Source organism: Melozone crissalis, unplaced genomic scaffold (assembly GCF_028551555.1).
Source record: "Melozone crissalis strain CALT ecotype California unplaced genomic scaffold, PUWL_Pcris_2 ptg000016l_1, whole genome shotgun sequence".
Lineage (NCBI taxonomy): Eukaryota > Metazoa > Chordata > Aves > Passeriformes > Passerellidae > Melozone > Melozone crissalis.
The window spans coordinates 2,656,499-2,678,353 of NW_026535794.1; the positions used below are offsets into that span (position 1 = coordinate 2,656,499).

A 21,855-nucleotide genomic window follows, 5' to 3' on the forward strand; every position below is an offset into this window, starting at 1 on the left:
AAATTGCTTCTGCTCTCCAGCCTGGGTTTAAACATTTCCTCTGGGCTTTTGTGCTTTGGAATTGAAATCTTGTTGTTATTTAAGCATGTCAGATAAGTTTTTAGGTCATTTTCAAAAGGCTTTTACCTTTCTGCAGTCATCAGCCAGCGATATCTGAAGGAAACTTTTCCTGTTTTTCAGCAGAAATGTTATTTATTCTGCTAACAGCACTGGCTTCTGGCTCCAGGCACAAACCAATGCAAACTTCACAGAAATTCCATTTTCTGACCTATCTTTGTGCTAACTGAGGCATAGCTGTGGTCCAAATGTCATGGCAGCTCAGAGCCAGAGTTTACATTTTCTGAGTGCATGAAGGAAAACATCCCTCACCTCGCTTTCAAACAGTCTTGCATTATTCAGCCAGAATCCCCACGGGCTTTGGAAAAATGTGTAAGACCAGATTTTCCCTGTTTCATCCTTGCAAAGAGCCAGAGACCAACCACATCATTCTTTTCCACATCAAAAAACCTTCCTGGGTTCATCCAACAGAGCTGGATGCAGGATAAAAATCAACCTGATGATGAATAAAAAGAGATTTTTGTCTTTCTGTCCTTTAAATGACACATCTGCATTGGGCTTGGCGTCACCACTGCCCTGAAAAGTCTGAGCAGACTTTTGTGATGAAGCAGATTTTAGCACAGCTTTTCCTGCTGCTTTTAAATTGGTTTTTTAAAGAGTTAAGGTTCTGGCTGAGTTCTTAGGATGCGAGCCCTGATTAGCCCCAAATCTTGGAGAGCTCCCAAAGCTCCGTGTGAAGGAGGGGAGAAGTTTGCACAGCTGGGATGGGTTTGGTGTTAAATCAGGGAGTTTGGACTGAAAATGAGCCTGGAACATCTGGGCTGGCATGGGTGAGCCGAGCAGCACCAGGGCCATTCCCGCTGCTCAACCCTGCCTCAGTTTCCCGAACAGCTCCCTGGGACAGCCACGCTTGTCCCTGATCCCTGACCCATGGAATTGTTGGTTGGGTTTCTGTTTCATGAGGAAATGGCTCCTTCTGTGCCCAGGTGTGGCCCCTCCACCCTTTAACCCAACCCCTGTCCCAGGATGGGGCTCCCATCCTTGCTGGGAGCTGCTGGCCTGTCCCAAAGCACTCAGGAGATGGGGCCCAGACATGTCACCAGGACAATGACATGGCTTGGGGCACTGGGGACACAGCTTGGGTTCCTGGGGACAAAATTTGGGTCCTTGGAGACACAGCTTGGGCCCTTGGGGACACAGCTTGGGTTTCTGGGGACACAATTTGGGCCCTTGGGGACACAGCTTCAGTACTTGGGGACATAGTTTGGGTTCTTGCAGATATATTTTGGGTTCCTGAGGACATAGCTTGGGTTCTTGAGGACCCAGTTTGGGTTTCTGGGGACACAACTTGGGTTCTTGGGGACACAGCTTGGGTCCTTGGGGACAGAGCTTGGGTTTCTGGGGACACAGCTTGGGTTTCTGGGGACATAGCTTGGGCCCTTGGGAACACAGTTTGGGTTCCTTGGAGACACAGCTTGGGTTCCTTGGGACACAACTTGGCTCCTTAGGGACACAGCTTCAGTCCTTGGGGACACAGTTTGGGTTCTTGTGGACATATTTTGGGTTCCTGAGGAAACAATTTGGGCCTTGGGGACACAACATGGATCCTTGGGGACACAGCTTGGGTCCTTGTGGACACAGTTTCAATCCTTGAGGACACAATTTGGGCCCTTGGGGACACAGCCTGGGTCCTTGGGAACACAGCTTGGATTCCTTGTGACACAGCTTGGGTTCTTAGGGACACAGCTTGGGTCCTTGGGGACACAGTTTGGGTTCCTTGGGGACACAGCTTGGCAACTTGGGTTCCTTGGGACACAACTTGGCTCCTTAGGGACATAGCTTCAGTCCTTGGGGACACAGCTTGAGTCCTTGGGGACACAGTTGGGATTCCTTGGAGACACAGCTTGGGTTCCAGGGACATAGTTTGGGTTCTTGGGACACAGCTTGGGCCCTTGGGAACACAGCTTGGGGACACAGTTTGGGTCCTTGGGGACACAACTTGGGTTTTGGGAACACAACTTGGGTTCCTTGGGACACAGTTTGGGTTCCTTGGGACACAACTTGGGTTTCTGGGTACACAGCTTGGGTTCTTAGGGACACAGCTTGGGTTCCTGGGGACACAGTTTGGGTCCTGGGGCTGCTGAAGGTTCTGGAGACTCCAGGCATGAAGAAGGGGCTCCCGTGGGAGCTGGTGGCCTCTTTGCCACCAGGAAATGCAAATGGAGATGTCTCAGTGGGACACAGCTTGGCCCTCAGGCCCAAGGAACCTGCTGCAGTGGAAGTGTCCCCACCCATGGCCAGGGGGTGGAACTGGAGGCTCTTTAGGGTCCCTTCCAACCCAAACCATCCTGGGATTCTCCACAGGGCTCTGCTCACCTCTCAGCCAGGCACGTGCTGCTAGAAATGTCAAATTCTCAGGGCTGGCTTGAACCAAACTGGTTGAAAATGAGCCCAAATGCTCTTCCAAACCCATGGATCCCCCCACACCTGAGAGCTCTGAGAGCACAAGAGGGAGTGGAGGAAAGGAGGACACATTGAGGAAGGAGGTGCCAACCCCTGAAGCCCATCTTGAAGGGGATAAAACCTCAGAGTGCCTCCCCAGATCCCTTTTTCCCCATAATTGCCACCAAATTACTGGCAAATCAGAATAATAACACAGTTCAGTGGATTTTTAATCTATGCAAAAGAAAAATAATACTTTCCAAAATCCCAATATTCCTTTTTAGCAGTGCCTTTGCCACATTTTCCATCACAAATCCCTTTCAAAGTGGGCAGCACCCACAGCCACCAAAGGTGAGGATGAGTCCTGCATCCCACCTCCAAAAATCAGGGAAAAAAAGTTTTTGGTGAAGTTAATCCAAGAGAAAAAAGTTAAGAACTAAAACTGCTGCTTCACGTCTTGCTCTTGCTTGTGATGTTCAAACATTTTTGCTTCTCAGATGGGAAATTCCATCATCTCAAAAGCCCAAATCCAACAATAATCAATAAGGTAAAAAGATGGTGCTTTTAATTTATTCCAGTTTTGTCACATTTGTCTCAACACAGTGGGCCCTGTTTTAAAAACAGGCTTATCATTTGCACAAAGATGCAAACCTTCATTGCTTTGAGTTTAAAACTGAACAAATTAACACCCAAATGAGGAAAATCAGCAAAGACAATGACCTGTCGGCACAATCCAGCCCAGAGTTTTGTAGGTTTGTGCTCAGGGTGGGTAATTATGGTCTCTCCTCATCCCTGCTGTGGCAGGAGATGTTACACCGGGTCTCATTATCATTGGTGACAGCACTCCTGTATTTCCATAGGACATTTAAATAAATATGCACAGATCACTGCTCTGAAACACAAATGGTGCCTGGGGGGGAGAGGTGGCTTGGAGAGGTGACTCCCAGCAGCAGCCACAATTATCCAAAGCTCCATCAGACCCTTTCCCCTCTGTCTCCTCCTCTCTTTTACCCCCATCTCTCCTGGCCAGGCATTGAACTGAGGATGCTGCAGTGTGATGGTGTTCACAGGGGTTTTCAGACTGGGGAAGAGATGAGAATGTTGACTCCATGTTTCAGAAGGCTGATTTATTATTTTATGATATATATTACATTAAAACTATACTAAAAGAATAGAAGAAATAAAAGCCTTCATCAGAAGGCTGGCTAAGAATAGAATAGAAAGCAAAGAATGATAACAAAGGTTTGTGGCTTGGCTCTCTGTCCGAGCCAGCTGACTGTGATTGGCCATTAATTAGAAACAACCACATGAGACCAATCCCAGATGCACCTGTTGCATTCCACAGCAGCAGATAATCAATGTTTACATTTTGTTCCTGTGGCCTCTCAGCTTTTCAGGAGGAAAAATCCTAAGGAAAGGATTTTCATGAAAAGATGTCTGTGACACTGCAGGGGTGGGTTTTTGTCACAGACAACTTTTCATAAAAATCCTTTCTTTAGGATTTTTCTCCCTTCTGAGAAGCTGTAGCCTCAGCAACACAATGTAAACAATGGTTATCTGCTGCTGTGGAATGCAACAGGTGGATCTGTGATTGGGCTCCTGTAAATGTTTGGATTTACTGACCACTCACGGCAGAGCTGCTCTTGCTCTCTGCCGGGACACAAACCTTTGTTATTCATTTCCTTTTCTATTCTTAGCTTAGCCAGCCTTCTGAGAACTTTCCTTCTATTTCTTTTTAGTACAGTTATAATGTAATATATATCATAAAATAATAAATCAAGCCTTCTGAACATGAAGTCAACATTCTCGCCTCTCTCTTCATCCTGCAACCCTTGTGACCACTGTCACAGGTTTTTCCCTGAACACCCATTTATGTCTCTGCCTCCTTGCCTGGGTGCTGGTTTGGTGCTGGGAATCCCTCAGAGTGATGGCAGGAGCAGGAGCAGATGTTGCCTGGCCTGCCTGGAGCACTGATGCCCCAGAAACCTTTCCCCAGCCATGAGAGCTGTGTGTATAAATAACCCTGATGGTTAGAAAGCAAAGAGCCTGGAAAATCTGCCTGACCTACGGGGCTGGGACCACGCTGAGCTGCCTTTTATCTCTGAGCTGAGCCTGGGAGTTGTTCTCAGTAGGTTATTTTTAAATAACCAACAGCACTTCCCTGCGGCTCTGTCCTGCACGAGCAGCAGCAGGTGGGGCTTTCAGCAGAGTTCTAGGGTGGGAAAGAGCTCTTGGTGACCATCCTTGAGCGCTGGTGGATGTCACAGGGTGTGGCTTTAGGAAGGAGCAGGTGTGACATGCCCATGCTGCAGCCCTTGGGGTGTTTGGAGATCTCCAGCCCTGGGACAGTTTAGAAATCTCCAACTCTTGGGGATTTTGGAGATCCCCAACCCTTGGGGGAATTTGGAGATCTCCAACCTTGGGGGGATTTGGAGATTCCCAGTCCTGGGAGGGTTCGGAGATCTTCAGCCCTGGGAGGGTTTGGAGAAACCCAACCCTTGGGGGTTTTGGAGATCTCCAGCCCTGGAGAGGTTTGGAATTCTCCAGCCCTTCGGGGGTTTGGAGATCTCCAAACTCTCCCAGTGGGAGATCTCCAGCCCTGGGGGTGTTTGGAGATCTCCAGCTCTGAGGGGGTTTGGAAATCTCCAGCCTTGGGAGGGTTTGGAGATCTCAAACCCCTGCAGGGTTTGGAGATCTCCAGCCCTGGGTAGATTTGGAGATCCCCAACCCTTTGGGGGGTTTGGAAATCTCCAACCCTGGGTTGGTTTGAAGATCCCCAACCCTTGGGGTGTTTGGAGATCCCCAATCTTTGTGGGTCTTTAGAGATCTGCAGCCCTGGGGAGGGTTTGGAAATCTCCAGCCCTTGGGAAGTTTGGAGATCTCCATCCCTTGGGGATTGTTTGGAGATCTCCAGCCCTGGGGGTGTTTGGAGATCTCCAGCCCTGGTGCTCTCCTCTGGAACCTCCCTGTGTCCTTTGTGAGAGCAAGCTGTCATTGTGCCACGTGCTGAAGATGAAACATTAAGCCATAGTTGTGGTAATTTAACTTTTTTAGAGGTTTATCCCCCAAAAATGCCTCCCAGACCCTGGTTTTCCTGGTGTGGCACATTCCCACCAAGGTGTGTTCATCCCTACACCTCACCCAGCTGATAGGGCTCTTCCTGCCTATCTTGGGTGACTAATTCCAAACAGGGAATAAACTTACCAGGAATAAGTGAGTAATGAGTTTATAACAGGAAACCTCGAGGAATGGAGCTGCAATAAAATGCAGATACTGCTCCTTGCAAGAGCATTGAGGCAACAAATTCCAATGAGCAGGAATTGCCCTTCCAGGTCCATTCAGGCTTTTTGGGAAGCCAGGGCTCTGCTTTTTCAGCACCAGGGATAAAATTTCCTGATAAAACATATGGTTTCAAACACCCCTTTTAATCCCAGTGCAGATGGGGATGTTTTCCCCATATTTTCTGCCCTCAGGGATCTGATCCTTGCTGGAATTTCTGTCCTGACTGTCCATTTCCACTGTGAGCACAGCAGAAATGTTATTTATTCTGCTAACAGAATAAATTCAGCATTGACACTCTGAGCCCTGATGCTGCTGGAATGGCAATGCCAGAGCTCCTCATGGATGGTGCAGGTGCTCCTTGGACCATCAGGGTGGAGATTTTCTTCTTGAGAACTTTCTTCAGGCTTCTTGTGCATCCCCATCCCTGATATTCCTTCCTACAGCTGCAAAGAGGCCAGAAAAGTTCCTGGAGGTGCTCAAAACCCCTTTTCCCATCCTTCACCTGCTCTCTGCTCCCTCCACCAGCTTGGAGACAGGGGAACCCACTCCTTCAGGGACAGATTTCCAAGCAGGAGCTTCAGGGCAGGTTTTCCCACTAGCGAGCTTCCCCTATTATTTTATTACTTTATTTTATTTTATATTTTATTTTATTTTATTTTATTTTTTTATTTTTTATATTTTTATTTATTTTATTTTATTTTTTATATTTTATATTTTATATTTTATTTTATTTTTATTTTATTTTAATTTATATTTTATTTTTATTTTATTTTATTTTACTTTTATTTTCTTTTTTATTTTATTTTATTTTTATTTTACTTTTTATTTTTATTTTATTTTTTATATTTTTTATTTATTTTATTTTATATTTTATATTTTATTTTATTTTTATTTTTATATTTTATTTTATATTTTATTTTCTTTTTTATTTTATTTTATTTTATTTTACCTTTATTTTATTTTTATTTTTATTTTTTTATCTTTTATTTTATTTTAATTTATATTTTATTTTTATTTTATTTTATTTTTTATTCTATTTTTATTTTTTATATTTTATTTTATATTTTATTTTATTTTATATTTTATTTTAATTTTTCACCCCCAACAGCCAAGCAGCTTTTCCCAGGATGCGTTTTCCACATGTTCCCTATTAGTCACACTCTCAGCCTTTCCAACCAGCGCCACAAGCTGATGCCATTCATTCACTCAAGCAAAATTCCAGGCGGCGTTCCTGAAACCAGCCCCGGCAGCTTGTTTGGATTTAAAACCAGCGCCTTTCTCCATCCTGGCCGGTCTGTGGAGCACCTTCCCAGCTTGCAGAGGGTCGGGCAGGGCTGCGGGCAAAGGCGGGGTCTGAGAGCCTTAAATAGGGAGCTCGGCTTGCCCAGCGCTGGGGAGGCTGGACCGAGCTGGACCGAGCTGCTGGGGCTTTATCCAGGGCAGGGAGGAGGGACTGAGGCACAGGAATGTCGGTGGAGGAGGGAAAGGCACCGCGAGCAGCATCATGTCTCTGTAAGTAGATTTTATCCCTTTCCCTGTAGCTCAGGCAGCGTGCAGGACGGTCTGACATCCAGCTAGCACTGATTTGTATATTTTCATTCTTTGCATTTTAGAGTCAGTTTTTAAACTTTTCCCAGTTCCTACAGCTGCGTGGAGGGGTCAGGGGGTTTTGGGAAGTCAGTGTGGTGAGAACATCTCATTCCTGTACTGCTTTGGGAGCTGGTGGTGGTTTGAGCAGTGCAACCCCTCCTTTGTAGCTGTTTTGAAGTGGAGCTTGTGAGCTGTGTGTGTTCATACCCCTCTGGAGGTGATGATGGATGAGTGAATGAAGGGATTTCAAACCCACAGGGATGGGGAGTCCTTTCTTGGGGAGATAATTCAGCTGCATAAATCCATGCTGTAGTTCAGGCAGCGTGCAGAACGGACTGAGATCCAGCTAGGTCTGACATCCACCTAGCCCTGATTTATATATTCATTCTTTGGCATGTTTTAGAGTCGGTTTTTAAAGTTTTCCCAGTTCCTACAGCGGTGCCTGTGGTTGTGTGGAGGGATCAGGGGGTTTTGGGAAGTCACTGTGGTGAGAACATCTCATTCCTGTACAGCTCTGACTGCTTTAGGAGTGTTGGTGGTTTGAACAGTCCAACCCTTCCTTTGTAGCTGTTTTGAAGTGTAGCTTGTGCCCTGTGTGTGTTCATACCCCTCTGGAGGTGATGATGGATGACTGAATGAATGGATTTCAAACCCACAGGGATGGGGAGTCCTTTCTCAGGGACATTATTTAAGCTACATGAATTTGCACTGTAGTTCAGGCAGTGTGCAGAGTGAACTGATGTTCAGCTAGCACTGACCTCCAGCTAGCACTGATTTATATATATTTTCATTCCTTGGTGCATTTTAGAGTCAGTTTTTTGAAGTTTTCCCAGTTCCTACAGCTGTGCCTGTGGTTGTGTGGAGGGGTCAGGGGGTTTTGGGTAGTCACTGTGGTCAGAAAATCTCATTCCTGTACTGCTTTAGGAGCTGGTGGTGGTTTGGGCAGTGCAACCCCTCCTTTGTAGCTGTTTTGAAGTGGAGCTTTTACCCTGTGTGTGTTCATACACCTCTGGAGGTGATGATGGATGACTGAATGAATGGATTTCAAAGCCACAGGGATGGGGAGTCCTTTCTAGGGGAGATATTTAAGCTACATGAACCGCCTCATCTAATCCCTCTGCCTGCAGCAGATCCACCCAGATGGGTTTACTTTTCACCCAGACTGCACAACTTTCACACTGCACAGAAGAACTGGGTCTGTAGCAGGTGGAAAGATGCAAAAATCTGTGGTTTGTGCTTTGATGGCTGGGATTGGGAGGAGAGGAGCCTTCTCCTAGTGCCAGTACAGCACTGTGAACAAGCCTCTCCTTGGAAACTTGTTTTATTTATAATTAATTCCAAAGCATCATGGTGCACTAACTCCCAACCCAAGCAATTAAAAGCATTAAAATCCCACAGTTTGGTCTCTGTAACCAGTGAATCCTAAACCCCACTGGAAGTTTAACCAAACTGGTTTGTAGGGAGGGGATTTTACCTCATTTCCTTTGGCTCCTGCTCTCAGATCCAGTGCCAGGAGGGCAGGGGGGCACACAGGGGTGTGTTTTGGCAAAAAACACATTCCAAGCCCCAAAAATCACGGCATTTTGAGATTTTGTGATCATTTTCCCCACTCAGCCATGCTCACCAAGGTGTGACCCCTCACAGGAGGGTGCCAGGGTTCAGGAACAGCTCAGGGCTGTTTCCTGCAGATGTTCCTGCAGATCCAGATGTGCTCGGCAGCAGGGCAGTGGCAGCACCCACAGCTCAGGGTGGAGCTGGAAACCAGGGATGTTCTCCTCAAAGCAACAACCCCTCACTTCTGATATTTTACAATTTCCTTTCTTTTCCTCAGCTTGAGAGATTTGGGAGCACCTCATTGGGTTCTCCTTCCTATAATGTGTCCCCTAGAGGAGACAGGGGGTGTGCTTTGCTAACAACCCTGACAAATACCACTTCTAAACTGGAATATTTACTCCAAAATCTGTGAAAACCTTGGTCAGACCCCCTCCTGCCCCAGCACACAGCTCCTGGGAGGTGCATTGGAGCTTTGGGAATTGTGTCCATGATTAACACTTGTGAATTATGAAAATGGGGAATTTTCCTTGATGTAAGCTTCAGAATCCTTTAGGGCAGCACAGAAAATTGGATGAGCTGCTCTAAAGTGCATTTTTAAGAACAACTTGGGGCTTGCAGGTAATTTGGGGTGCAGATGGGAGCTGGTGGGGGGTTGGACACCCGCATGGGGCCAGCCAAGGTGGGGCAGCATCCAACCTTGCTGATCCAGCCCAGGATGCTCCACAGGCAGATGCACCGTGCCCCACACCCAGCAGGGCCTTCCCTTCCCAAACCCCATCAGCTGGAGCTTGGCTGAGTGCCTGGATTAACTCTGCAAATCCTTTAACACCCCAATTTGCCCTTATCTGAATGTGAACACCACAGAAGGAGAATTAAATACAGGGAACTTCCCCCATCTCACCCCTGAATAAACCAAATTTCCTCAGTAAATAAAGAATATCTCAGTGGGCGTCACTTTCCATGTCCTGCAGCGGCTGAATTATCCCAATTATCACTTGTACTGAGCAAGGCATCACTTTTGGGCCAGGAGAGGGGGATTCTGCTCCCAGCAGCTTTGAGGGCTGATGGCACAGAGGAGAATTTCCCACTTTTGCTGGTTGATGACCCAGCTGTGCCTCAGTTTCCCCAGCAGGGTCTTCCCTTCCCAGCCCCACATCGGTTGCGTGCTTGGATTAATTCTGCAAATCATTTAACACCCCAATTTGCTCTTATCTGAATGTGAACACCACAGAGAAAGAGTTAAATACAGGGAACTTCCCCATCTCACCCCTGAATAAACCAAATTTCCTCAGTAAATAAAGAATATTTACTCAGGGGACATCACTTCCCATGTCCTGCAGTGGCTGAATTGTCCCACCTGCAACCAAGGCATCACTTTTGGGCCAGGAGAGGAGGATCCTGCTCCCAGCAGCTTTGAGGGCTGATGGCACAGAGGAGAATTTCCCACTTTTGCTGGTTGATGACCCAGCTGTGCCTCAGTTTCCCCAGCCCCAGGACAGGAACAGCACCATCTGTGGTGCTATGAGCTCTCCCACAGCCCCAGCCCGGCGTGTGAAGACTTGGGGGTTCGCGTTCACAGGGGATTTGTTTGATCTGGAAATAGCAGGGTTAGAAAATTCCATCTGCGCGAACCAAAGCAGCGCCGCTTGGCTCCTCTCCGGGGAAGCAGTGGGAGCAGAGCTGCATTCCAGGAGGGCTGGATGTGCACAGCAGAGTGGGGCACGTTTCCCTTCCTGCTGCTGTGCTCCCACCACGGAAACCCTACAGCAGAATTTGTGTCTCTAATGGTGCCAAGCCAGGCTGGTGTCTCATGGCATCACCAAGCCAGGCTGGATGGGGCTGGAGCAACCTGGTCTAATAGAAGATGTCCCTGCTCATGGAATAGGATCTTTAAGGTCCCTTCCAACCCCCAAAAATTATAGGATTTTGAGATTTTATGATAATTTTCCCCACTTAGCCTTTTCCCCAACCAGCATGGAGAGTTATGGTTGATGCTCTTCTTGCACATACGGAAACAGCTTCTCTTCTCTTCTCTTCTCTTCTCTTCTCTTCTCTTCTCTTCTCTTCTCTTCTCTTCTCTTCTCTTCCTCTCCCCATTTTTTCTCCTTTTTTTGGGGTGCAGGTGCTTTCCCTGCTGCTCTCATCCCTCAGTATCTGTGCCAGGCAAGCAGTGAAATTCCTCCTGTCTTTGGTGCTGCCTGAGGTCACCCAAGGAACTCTCTGCACGTTAAACTAAACACAAAATGCTCGTTACAAGCTCTTCCTCCCCAGCTGTACAGGTCTCCTAATAAATACATGCTTTTCTCTTGAAAGCTTCTCAAGGTTTATTTTTGAAACAGTCTGTATTTGATTAAAGTCTTGTTTTGTTTTGCTTTGTTTCAAGAGGAACTTAAAAGGGCCATCGGCCTGTAAACATAAATATTCCCATTCTTCCACTGATTCTTTGCATTTTTCTGGGTTTACTGGTGAAAAATGTTTCAGCAGGGCAAGTCTCTGTGTTGTGGGAGCATCTTCCACTGCTCCAGCCTTGACCAGCCTTTAATGGGAGAAATTTTCCCTGATATCCAATCCAAACCTGCATTGGTGCTGATTGAGGACGTTCCCTCTCCTCCTGTCCTGTTCCCTGGAGCAGAACCCAACCCCAAGGCTGTCCCCTCCTGTCAGGAGCTGTGCAGAGCCACAGGGTCCCCCCTTGAGCCCCTTTTCTCCAGGCTGGGCCCCTTCCCAGCTCCCTCAGCCCCTCCTGATGTGGTGGTGTTCACAGGGGTCCCAGGAGGAGGGAAGAGATGAGAAACTTGACTCCATGTTTCAGAAGGCTGATTTATTATTTTATGATACATTAAAGGAGAATGATATACTAGAACTATACTGAAAGGATTTCATCAGAAGGCTTGAACGGAATAGAAAGGAATGATAATAAAATCTTGTGACTGACCAGAAAGTCCGAGCCAGCTGGGCTGTGATTGGCCATTAATTAGAAACAACCACGTGAGGCCAATCAAAGATGCACCTGTTGCATTCCGCAGCAGCAGATAATTATTGTTTTTCTTTTCGTCTGAGGCTTCTCAGCTTCTCAGGAGAAAAATCCTGGCAAAGGGATTTTTCAGAAAATATCATGGCTACATCCTGGTGGCTCTAGCCCCTTCTCCAGTTCCATTCCCATCTCTGGATTCGCTCCAGCTCCTCAATGTATTTCTTTGTCATGAGCAGTCCAAAACTGACCCCAGCATTCGAGGTGTGGCCTCACCAGTGCTCAGCACAAGGGTCACTCACTGCTCTGGCACAAGATGTGACCTCCCATCCCTGTTTGTTTTTATCTCCCCCCTCTCCCTGCAGGTTCTAACTGAGCAGCCCTTATGACCAACATGAGCTGGAGCTTCCTCACCCGCCTGCTAGAAGAGATTCACAACCATTCCACCTTCGTGGGGAAGGTCTGGCTCACCGTGCTCATCGTCTTCCGCATCGTCCTGACGGCGGTGGGGGGCGAGTCCATCTACTCCGATGAGCAGAGCAAGTTCACCTGCAACACCAAGCAGCCGGGCTGCGACAACGTCTGCTACGACGCCTTCGCGCCGCTCTCCCACGTCCGCTTCTGGGTCTTCCAGATCATCATGATCTCCACGCCCTCCGTCATGTACCTGGGCTACGCCATCCACAGGATCGCCCGCTCGGCCGAGGAGGAGGAGAAGCTCAAGGGCTTCAAGAAGAAGAAGCAGTTTGCCCTCAACTGGCAGGCCGTGCGCAACATGGAGGACGCCATGGAGGCCGACGAGGAGGAGCCCATGATCTCTGACGACGCGGCCGAGCACGACAAGGCCACCAAGGCCAAGCCCAAGTGCAAGGAGCAGCAGAAGCACGATGGGAGGAGGCGCATCCAGCAGGAGGGGCTGATGAAGATCTACGTCTTCCAGCTCCTCACGCGGGCTTCCTTCGAGGTGTGCTTCTTGATAGGGCAGTATCTGCTCTACGGCTTCGAGGTGGAAGCTTATTATGTCTGCAACAGGGTCCCGTGTCCCCACACCGTGGACTGCTTCGTGTCCCGGCCCACAGAGAAGACCATCTTCCTGCTGGTGATGTACGTGGTGAGCTGCCTGTGCCTGCTGCTGAACATGTGCGAGATGTTCCACCTGGGCTTCGGCACCATCCGCGACGCCATCCGCAACCGCAAAATCAACAGCTTCCGCCAGCCGCCCTACAACTACGCCTACCCCAAGAACATCTCCTGCCCTCCCGAGTACAACCTGGTCGTCAAATCCGAGAAAGCCACCAAGATCCCCAACAGCCTGATGGCCCACGAGCAGAACTTGGCCAACGTGGCCCAGGAGCAGCAGTGCACCAGCCCCGACGAGAACCTGCCCGCCGACCTGTCCACGCTGCACAAGCACCTGAGGGTGGCCCAGGAGCAGCTGGACATCGCCTTCCAGAGCTACAGCAGCACCCAGGCCAACACCCAGCCCTCTCGGACCAGCAGCCCTGCCTCGGGGGGCACCGTGGTGGAGCAGAACAGGGCCAACACCGCCCAGGAGAAACAAGGTGCTAAGCCCAAGGCCTCACTGGAGAAAGGCAGCTCCAGCAGTAAAGATGGGAAGACATCCGTGTGGATATAACTGTGTCAGGAAGGCGCGAGAGGGGCTTTGGTTTTGGTTTGTGTCTGGTTTTCGGCGTTATCTGGCGTTTGTTTCGCAGGGTGCGGTTTTTGCGTGGAAGTCGAGAGAGTGAAAGGAGCGTTGGACCAATTTAGTGCTGTCTTCCAGTTAACAAAAGACATTTCTTCTCTGTTTCCAATGTGTTCTCCAACTGGGAACCTCCAGTGCTGTAGTGTTGTTAAAGTTTAGGCCTGGCAAAGCCAGAGCCCCCATGAATATACCTTTTACCTGATATCTGCTGTGAGATGTGGCCAGGAAATAAGCAAAGCAGGCTCCAACTTAAACATAAAGAGAAGTTTATTAACTAGGTGCTCATCTCAAAATCCGACCACCCATTGGTAACCACAGCAAAACAACATATCCCAGATGTCCCGTTTCCGGTCAAACCACGACAAGTGTGTTCATTAAGTTCATTTAATTCCTCCCCCATTTTATGTATCTGCTTCCCCCATTTATGCATGATCCAGGTGACCATGGTGATGCTTTAATTTAATACAGAAATAGCCCATCACAGAAAATAGCTGTAATTGCACTCATAGTCCATTGAGGAGAAGGAGGAGGGTGTCCCTCAGAGTTCAAAAAACAAGTTTGATGGCAAAAGGCTTCACCCAGAGCAGCCTCTGCATCCACAGTGAGTGCACTCAATGATTCTGCCCACTTCCAGCTTGCTTTTGGGGACCCTGCAGATGCAGTTGGTGCCAAAGTTGGTGTCCCGAGTCTGGATGCAGCGCAGGCAGCAGAGGTTCTCATAGCCCTGCTTCTTCCACTTGGCTATCAGGTTTTTGTCAGCATAGCCCTCCTTGATGTAGTACTCATAGAGCTCTCTGCTGATTGCTTTCCTCTTGTAGAAGAGATCAAAGATGTAACGTGTTTTCTGGTGGTGGATCCTGAAGATGGGCCAGAGAGACTCCAGTTTCCTCTTCCCTTCGTGTGGCTCTGTCTCAGCTTCTCTCATCTTCTGGTCCAGCTCGTCCAGCGTGGGCTCGATCAGCTCCCAGCCATCCGGGGGAGGCTTCCTGCTCCTCTTCACTTTGGGCATTGCCTCGGCAGCGAGAGGGCCAAAGGGCGAGGGGAACTGCCAGCACTCCCTCAGAGTCACGCCGCTCCCGTCGCGCCGCCGGCCCCTGCTCCACTCACTGTCCCCAAGTCTGGGGGTTCACTGGGGGGAAAGAAAGGAATTTCGGTGGTGGGACCTGGCCCCAAGTCTGGGGAAGCAGATCCCACAGGAAAGGGAAAACGAAAAACGATAGGGGTGAGGACTGTCCCCAGAAGAACAGCCCGCGCCAAGAGGGCCCCCCGCCGTAGAGAGAGAGGGCAGAGCTTCCCCGCGCCCGCCGGCGCGAATTCTAAAGGACAGCGAAACACGCCGCAAAGAAACAACGCAGCTGCGTATACTGCTTTTAAAATCCCGGGGCAGCAGCAGCAGCAGGGAGCCGGGACACGCCCTGCCGAGCCGAGGCCAACACAAAGGCTCCCCCGCCGTGGAACGCAGCCCACCCCCCGGAGCCGAGAGAACAGCTGCCCCCACGCCACGTGGCAAGCCGATACCGGAGCCCCCCGCGCCACGTGTAGCGCTCTCCCCGCGCCAAGAGAGAGAATTTCCCCCGGCCACGAGCAGCGCCCGGAGACCAGCCCTCAAGGGAAGAAGGGTCGGGAGCGGTCCCCAGCGCAGGGAGGGCTCCCAGGCAAAATTAAAAAGGCAGGGGGGGTAACCACCGAGTCCGGGGCTCACCTAATCCAGCAGCGGTGCAAACGAAAAGTTCAGGCGGATGGTTTCTCGTCTCGAAGCCCTCCTCAGGTGCGGGGAGTTGCGGCTTCGAATCCCGTCGTAAGGCCTCGGGCTGTGCTGGTTGCGGACTGGATGGCTGCTAAACGACGAGAAGGAAGGAGCTGGACACTCGCCGGGGGGCGGGGCTAAACAGGTTAATTGGAAAGCCCACGATGTCCCAGCGAATGACCCAGAACAAAGGGTGCTTCAGGGTTATAAGGGAAGGAGTGGACCCGGGAGGGGTTTACAGAAGACCAATAGGGGGAGAAGAGGGGATGAGCTTAACACAAATGAGATAGCGGAGAGCCCAATAGGTACCAGGTATGGGAGGGGTCCCGGGACCACAGCCAACCACAACCCCCAAAGAGGAGAAGCTTCTGGAATGCTAGGTGGAGTGGGGGGGTGATTGACTGGCCCAGGGAGGAGGAAAAGCATACATATAAGGGAAAGAAGGGAGGAGGAATTGTATAACCTGAAAGACTGACAATATAACTGGCAGGGCTGTGGCGGGAAAACTGAGGAGGGCAGAACCATTTTACACAAAATGGGGGGGAGCAGCTACATAAAATGGGGGAGGAATTAAATGAACTTAATGAACACACATATGAACACACATATGAACACACTACAACACTCCAGTGAGTAACAGCAAACCCTCCCCACCTCCCAGCCCCTGGCTCAGCACCAGAGCCCGCAGCAGAGACTGGACAATGTGCTGTGCTGGGAAGAGGAGCTGCTGGTGGCTCAGGAGAGAAGTGAGGCTGACAGGGATCAGCCACCCTCCTGCACGGCAAGGCTCGAGTGCTGCAGGCCGGGCAGTGTTTAATTACTAAACACCCTTAATCAAATTAATTCCTGATCCTTTGGTAAGAAAACCACTGACGTATTGCAGGGACCTTGGTGGCAGGCTCACAGCTGATGGCCTGCCTGGGCTGGCACATGCCAATGAGGGCCTTGTTGGATGCTGTGAACCAGAACTGGCACCCACGTTGGGTCTGGGGCAGGAACAGAGCAACTGGACCCAAAACCAGCACAGGACTGAAGGTTTCATCTTTCCTTCCTCTGCTCCAAACCCTCAGTGACATTGCATCCTACTGGTGCCTGTGTAGCACTTGCTACAGATGTGATGGGAATTGTTGCAGTTACAGGGTTTTTAACAAACTGCTGCTTCACATCATCAGAAAGTGCCTTTATGCAACCAGGAAAACAAAAGTGTAAAGGGTTGAGGCTCCTTTACTTGCTGAATTTTTGGCAATCGGCGTCGGCAAACTTGTTTTTCTGATCAATTGAGGAAAAGCGCTGTTGGCAAATTTGTTTTTCTGATTAATCAAACCCTTATAAATAGTGGCAGGAGGCAGATCTATGCATAGTGGTGTGTGTGTGTCCATGTGTAGATACAGGCACTATGAACATGTGAGTGTGAACGTAGACATAGAGAGCTCGGTGTAAATGTGATATCAACCCTCTGCTCCTTCTACAGCCTCCCTTCCACCTCCTCTGAGAGAACCCAGCTGCTCCAGGGCTGGGGCTGGTCCCATCCTGGGCCTGTTATCCTCCAGCCCCACCTGGGGAATGGGAGGGGGTCCCACATTTGCTGGGGGGGCTTTGAAGAAGGTCTGGCTTCGGTGGGGACAGGACCAGGACAAGAGCAGGAAGCTTTTCCTGAGTTATGGGGAATTTTTTTCAGCTGGGCTTGATTTTAGGGTGGTTTTCATGCATTTACCTTACTTTGGGTGCATATTAAAATCAAGCTGCTGAGCTCCAAGGCTCCTACTGTTCTTTGTCAGAGGGTGGTTTCATTTCCACCACAGAGAACCCAGACAGGCAGAGCCCTCAGGATCAAAGCTATGGCAAAAGAAGTAAATTCTCCCTATGCCAAGCTGTTATCTCAGGCTGTGCCAGGATTTCTCATCCATGGGATATTCCTGATTTCTAGCTGAACAACACTCTCATGTCCTTGAGGTCAGTCCCTAACAGCCCAGGGGATGCCTGTTCCCTAAATGTCCATCCCTTTGGCCATTTTTAGGAACAGGCAGGGAATTTGGATATGCCCTTCATCCCCTGGGAACTTTGGCTGAGCTGTGTGATGCATTAGAGAACAGTCCTGGAAGCAAAAAAAAAAAAAAAAAAAAAAAATTAGAATTAAAAAGAAAGCAGAGAAACATCCTGCAAGGTATCCAGCAGCAAATATTCACTGTGTGGCTTTGAGTGGCTGTCTGGGGAACCTTCCAGGCCTGCTCCTGGTGCTGCTGAAGGCATTGGTAAAATGCCTGGAATGCTGTTTGCTCTTGCAGCTCAAGAAAAGGGTAAATGGATGCAGGAGGAGCATCAGCACAGCAGCAGCCAGCAGTGCCATCCATCCATCCATCCATCCATCCATCTATCATCCATCCATCATCCATCTATCATCCATCCATCCATCCATCCATTCATCCATCTATCATCCATCCATCCATCCATCCATCCATCCATCCATCATCCATCCATCCATCCATCCATCCATCCATCCACCCATCCATCCATCCATCCATCTATCATCCATCCATCCATCCATCCATCTATCATCCATCCATCCATCCATCCATCCATCCATCTATCATCCATCCATCCATCCATCCATCTATCATCCATCCATCATCCATCCATCCATCCATCCATCCATCCATCCATCCCTCCCTCCCTTCTGCTGGGAGTTTTGCAGGAAAGGCTCAGAAGGGTCACACCACGGTGGTGACAAACATATCCAAGTGCTGTGTTTGTCCTTGTCCCATGTTGGGAATGTGCTCCCTGCTGGCTGGGGATGTGCTGGGCACAGCAGGAGAGGCTGGCTGCTCACAGGGCTGCTGAAACCTGGAAAAAATGCCTGCAGGGTCACATCCCAGGCTGCTGGGGAGGAGAGAGGTGATCCTGGGTGGAAATTTGTTCCCTGGATGGAAATTTGTTCCCTGGTCACTGCAGCTGTGTGACAGTGGTCACAGGGGTCTCAGGTTGAGGGAAGAGACGAGGATCTGACTCCATGTTTCAGAAGGCTGATTTATTATTTTATGATATATATTGCATTAAAACTATACTAAAAGAATAGAAGAAAAGGTTTCATTTCAGAAGGCTGGCTAAGCTAAGAATAGAAAGGAATGAATAACAAAGGTTTGTGGATCAGACAGAGAGAGAGCCAGCTGGGCTGTGATTGGCCATTAATTCTAAACATCTACATGAGACCAATCACAGATGCACCTGTTGCATTCTACAGCAGCAGATAATCATTGTTTACATCTTGTCTCTGAGGCCTCTCAGCCTCCCAGGAGGAAAAAAATCTCAAGGAAAAGATTTTCATAAAAGATGTCTGCGACACAGCTGTGCAGGGCATGAGCTTGTCCCCCACATCAGTGTGACTTCTCCTTTATTCCCAGCCCTGCGTCCCAGGGGAAACTGTGTGCATTTAAAGTTGTGATCCCAAGGGAGGGATGGAAACTCTGAGGATAGTCATGGCTGGATTCTGCCTGGGTTCTTGTGATTCCTTTTCCATGAGCAACAACAATCCCACAGCCCCCGATCAACTTGTGCTTCCCACGCGATGCTGGGAGGCAGGAGTGCAGGATTTTGGGTTTCTCCTGCCCCTGCCCCCCTCACAGCACCATCCATGGCCTGAGCACTTGCTGGTGATTCAGATCTGCCCCTCAGCTCCTGCTGACCTGCAGATCCCCCCTGAGTCACCACACCAGGGATAGGAATGTCACTCCCTTGTTCTTGTTCCAGGAAAAAAACCTTGGCCAACGCCTCGCCAAGGCAGATTTTAAGCTAAAACCTCCCAAAGTCAGGGGAAAGGGGGAAAGCCAAGGGCAGATTTTAAGCTAAAACCCCCCAAAAACTGGTCACAGAGACCTGATTAACCCATTAATCCCAGTCTGTACAGCAGGGCTGCCCCAGCAATACCCCAGCAGGAGATTCCAGCTTTGGAGCAGCAGGGTGGGAAAAGACCTTGGATCTTCTGGCCAACTTGCCACCATCAAATGACTCCCTGAAGGGTGACATGAACCCCCTCTCTGCAACCCCATGGAGACATGGAGAAGCCTCATGCCTTTAGCTCTGCATATTTTGGTTGTTTGGAGACTGTTTGCACCCTCAAATGTGCTTTATGCTGAACTCCTCCAGTCCCACCAACCCCTCTGCAAGGGCTGATTTTCTAGCATGGTTTTCTCTGGTGTCTTTGGACCAACAGCAGCCACTTGACAAATTCCCAGCAGTGTGGCAGTGCTGCTCCTTGTGTCACCTTCCCTCCCTTCTCCTCTTCCTCACTCTGCTCCTCCCCAGATCCCCACTGCTCCCCTCTGCAGATGTGTGGTTGCACAGTCAGAATCTTCGTGCCCTCCTTCAAACCCCTTTTTATTGTCTCACAGCGAGCCAAGGGGGCTGTGAGTGACCTGCAGAGGGTTTGGAGCCTCTCCCCAGCTGGTGTCACCCTCACATCTCACATGCACAGGCTGTTTTCTGCAGGGAGAGTCAATAACTGCATTATTGATGGGTACCAGAGCCAGGGCAGACTCTTGGGGGATCAATAACCCCCTCGCTGGGCAGGGACACGGGGTGACCACTCCCAGCCCTGCTCATCCCTCGGGCCTGGAGTGTTTCCCTGCACAACATCCCTTCCCAAGGGGAGCTGAGCCTGCTTTCCCATGTTTTCCAAGAGTTTTGCAGGGACTCAAGCACAGGGGTGCATTCCCAGTTGGTGTCAGGGATGCAAAGTGAGGTCCCAGCCAGCCTGGAGGACAATGCTGATCCTCTGAGCATGGGGAGGAGGGATCCAAGCTCTCCCAAATCCCATCTGGGTCACACACAGGAGCCAGCATGGGTCAGACAGCCCTAGGAACAGAAAATATTATTACTTATTATTATTTCTATATATACTGATTTGCTCACTTCCCCCCTTCCTCCTCCACTCTGTAAACCCTTTAGGATGTTGGGTTTCTCCACTGAGTCACTGCCACAAAGGTGACCAAATGCAACGACGATGACTCTGCAGGAATGACTCCTTTCATCCTGTCACCGGGGGCAGGAAAAGGACAGAGCAGCAAAATATTCACAGCCACAAGCAAAATCCCCACCACAATTGTTCCTAACTCAACCAGCAACCGGAGGAAATTCGTTTAGAGGGTGGAGCATCAGCCGTGTAAGAAATGCCAATGGTGTAATTAATGCTTTGCTTTTATTTCTGTCTTTTCTCCAGGTAGCAGTTTTGTCCACACACACAAGGGAGGTTTGGCTTTGTGGCTGAACTAATCATAAATGTTGACTCTCCCACTAAACTTGGTCAGATAAAGTGCCCGCACTTACATTTCTCTTCTTACCATTCAGGGCCAGGAATGTCCCACAAAAGCCAGATTACCTTCTTGCTTGCATTGCATTCCACTGGGAAATACTTGAACTAAACTCAAGGCCATAACCAGTCTGTGCTGTTACAAAGTGTCTGGGATTGGTGTTTTTTTTTTTTTTCTTTTTTCTTTTTTTTTTGGTTGTTATTTTTTTTTAGAAATGTACTAACTGTATTTGTACAAGAAACTTTTGGAGTATGAGGTGGAATCTGTGAGTATTTTGCAGTGTAAATGTTACATCTGGGCTGTAGTTAGAATATGAACCACTGGTCAAAAGGGAAAGGGACACCAGTCCAACTCAACTGTGGCTATTCCACATCCATTACTAATAATATGGAATAAAACTTACATTTTGTTACAGTACGTAAAGCGTGTGGTGCTTGCTTGAGCAAGGGCTCTGAGTGATGAGGAGAAATCCTTCTCCATCTCTGGCTGGCCTGGTTTGGCCACGTAGGAGCTCTGTTTTCCCTGCTATGGCCACAAACCATCCCAGAATAGTTTTGCCTTAAGAAGCATTTGACCTTGGTGTTGTTTGGGATGCCTTGTCTCCCTGATGAATCACTGCAGATCCCTCAGGCACACAGCTCAGGCTGCTGAGGGAAGCCTGGCCTTTCAAAAGCAATAAAACTTTGGGGAATCTGGGAGAAATTGATGATTCAGGGTGAGCAGACAATGGGAAAACACTTTGTGAGAGAGCCAAAGAGGCTTTTCAAGCACCTCAGTGTGCGCTGCTCCCATTAAATCACAGACACTGGGCACTCACAACCCCTCTCCAAATGTCCTCAGGAAAAAAATTCTGGACTCAAACATGCATTTTTTTACTGTTTCTCTGGAAGTTGAGCTAAGTTGACTAAGTAATATTTAAGTAAAATACTGACTGTATTTTCTGAGACCGCAATGAAGGGAGGAATGATGAACCTGACTCCATGTTCTCAGAAGGCTAATTTAATATTTTATGATCTATAATATATTAAAGAATACTATACTAAAGAATATAGAAAGGATACAGACAGAAGGCTAAAAAGATAATAATGAAAACTCCTGACTCTCTCCTCAGAGTCCGACACAGCTTGGCCCTGATTGGCCATTGAGTCAAAACAATTCACATGAAACCAATGAAACAATCACCTGTGGGTAAACAATCTCCAAA

The 21,855-nt window shown here is 48.9% G+C and overlaps 2 protein-coding genes across 5 annotated transcripts in view; one reads left to right on the top strand and one right to left on the bottom strand.

Moving 5' to 3' along the window:
- Window positions 1-13,544, top strand: part of GJC2 (gap junction protein gamma 2) — a 39,598-nt gene extending 26,054 nt beyond the window's left edge. For 3 of the 4 annotated variants that reach the window (XM_054274270.1, XM_054274272.1, XM_054274273.1), the window contains exon 2: window positions 12,262-13,544. In XM_054274270.1, coding sequence (XP_054130245.1) covers window positions 12,282-13,532 — 1,251 coding nt within the window. In that variant the 5' untranslated portion in view covers window positions 12,262-12,281 and the 3' untranslated portion in view covers window positions 13,533-13,544. Of the gene's footprint in view, window positions 1-7,218; window positions 7,294-12,261 lie in introns of those variants that run through there. The other variant, XM_054274269.1, reaches the window with a different exon arrangement.
- Window positions 13,545-14,022: 478 nt separating this feature from the next.
- Window positions 14,023-14,690, bottom strand: LOC128935758 (protein BUD31 homolog). The gene has a single exon (XM_054274279.1). It carries the CDS (start codon window positions 14,608-14,610, stop codon window positions 14,176-14,178), a length of 435 nt encoding a protein of 144 aa, XP_054130254.1. The 5' UTR covers window positions 14,611-14,690; the 3' UTR covers window positions 14,023-14,175.
- Window positions 14,691-21,855: the final 7,165 nt, after the last annotated feature.

Bases quoted from the DNA above. Each gene is read 5' to 3' on its own strand.
- LOC128935758 (XM_054274279.1), bottom strand. From the start codon at position 14,610: ATGCCCAAAGTGAAGAGGAGCAGGAAGCCTCCCCCGGATGGCTGGGAG.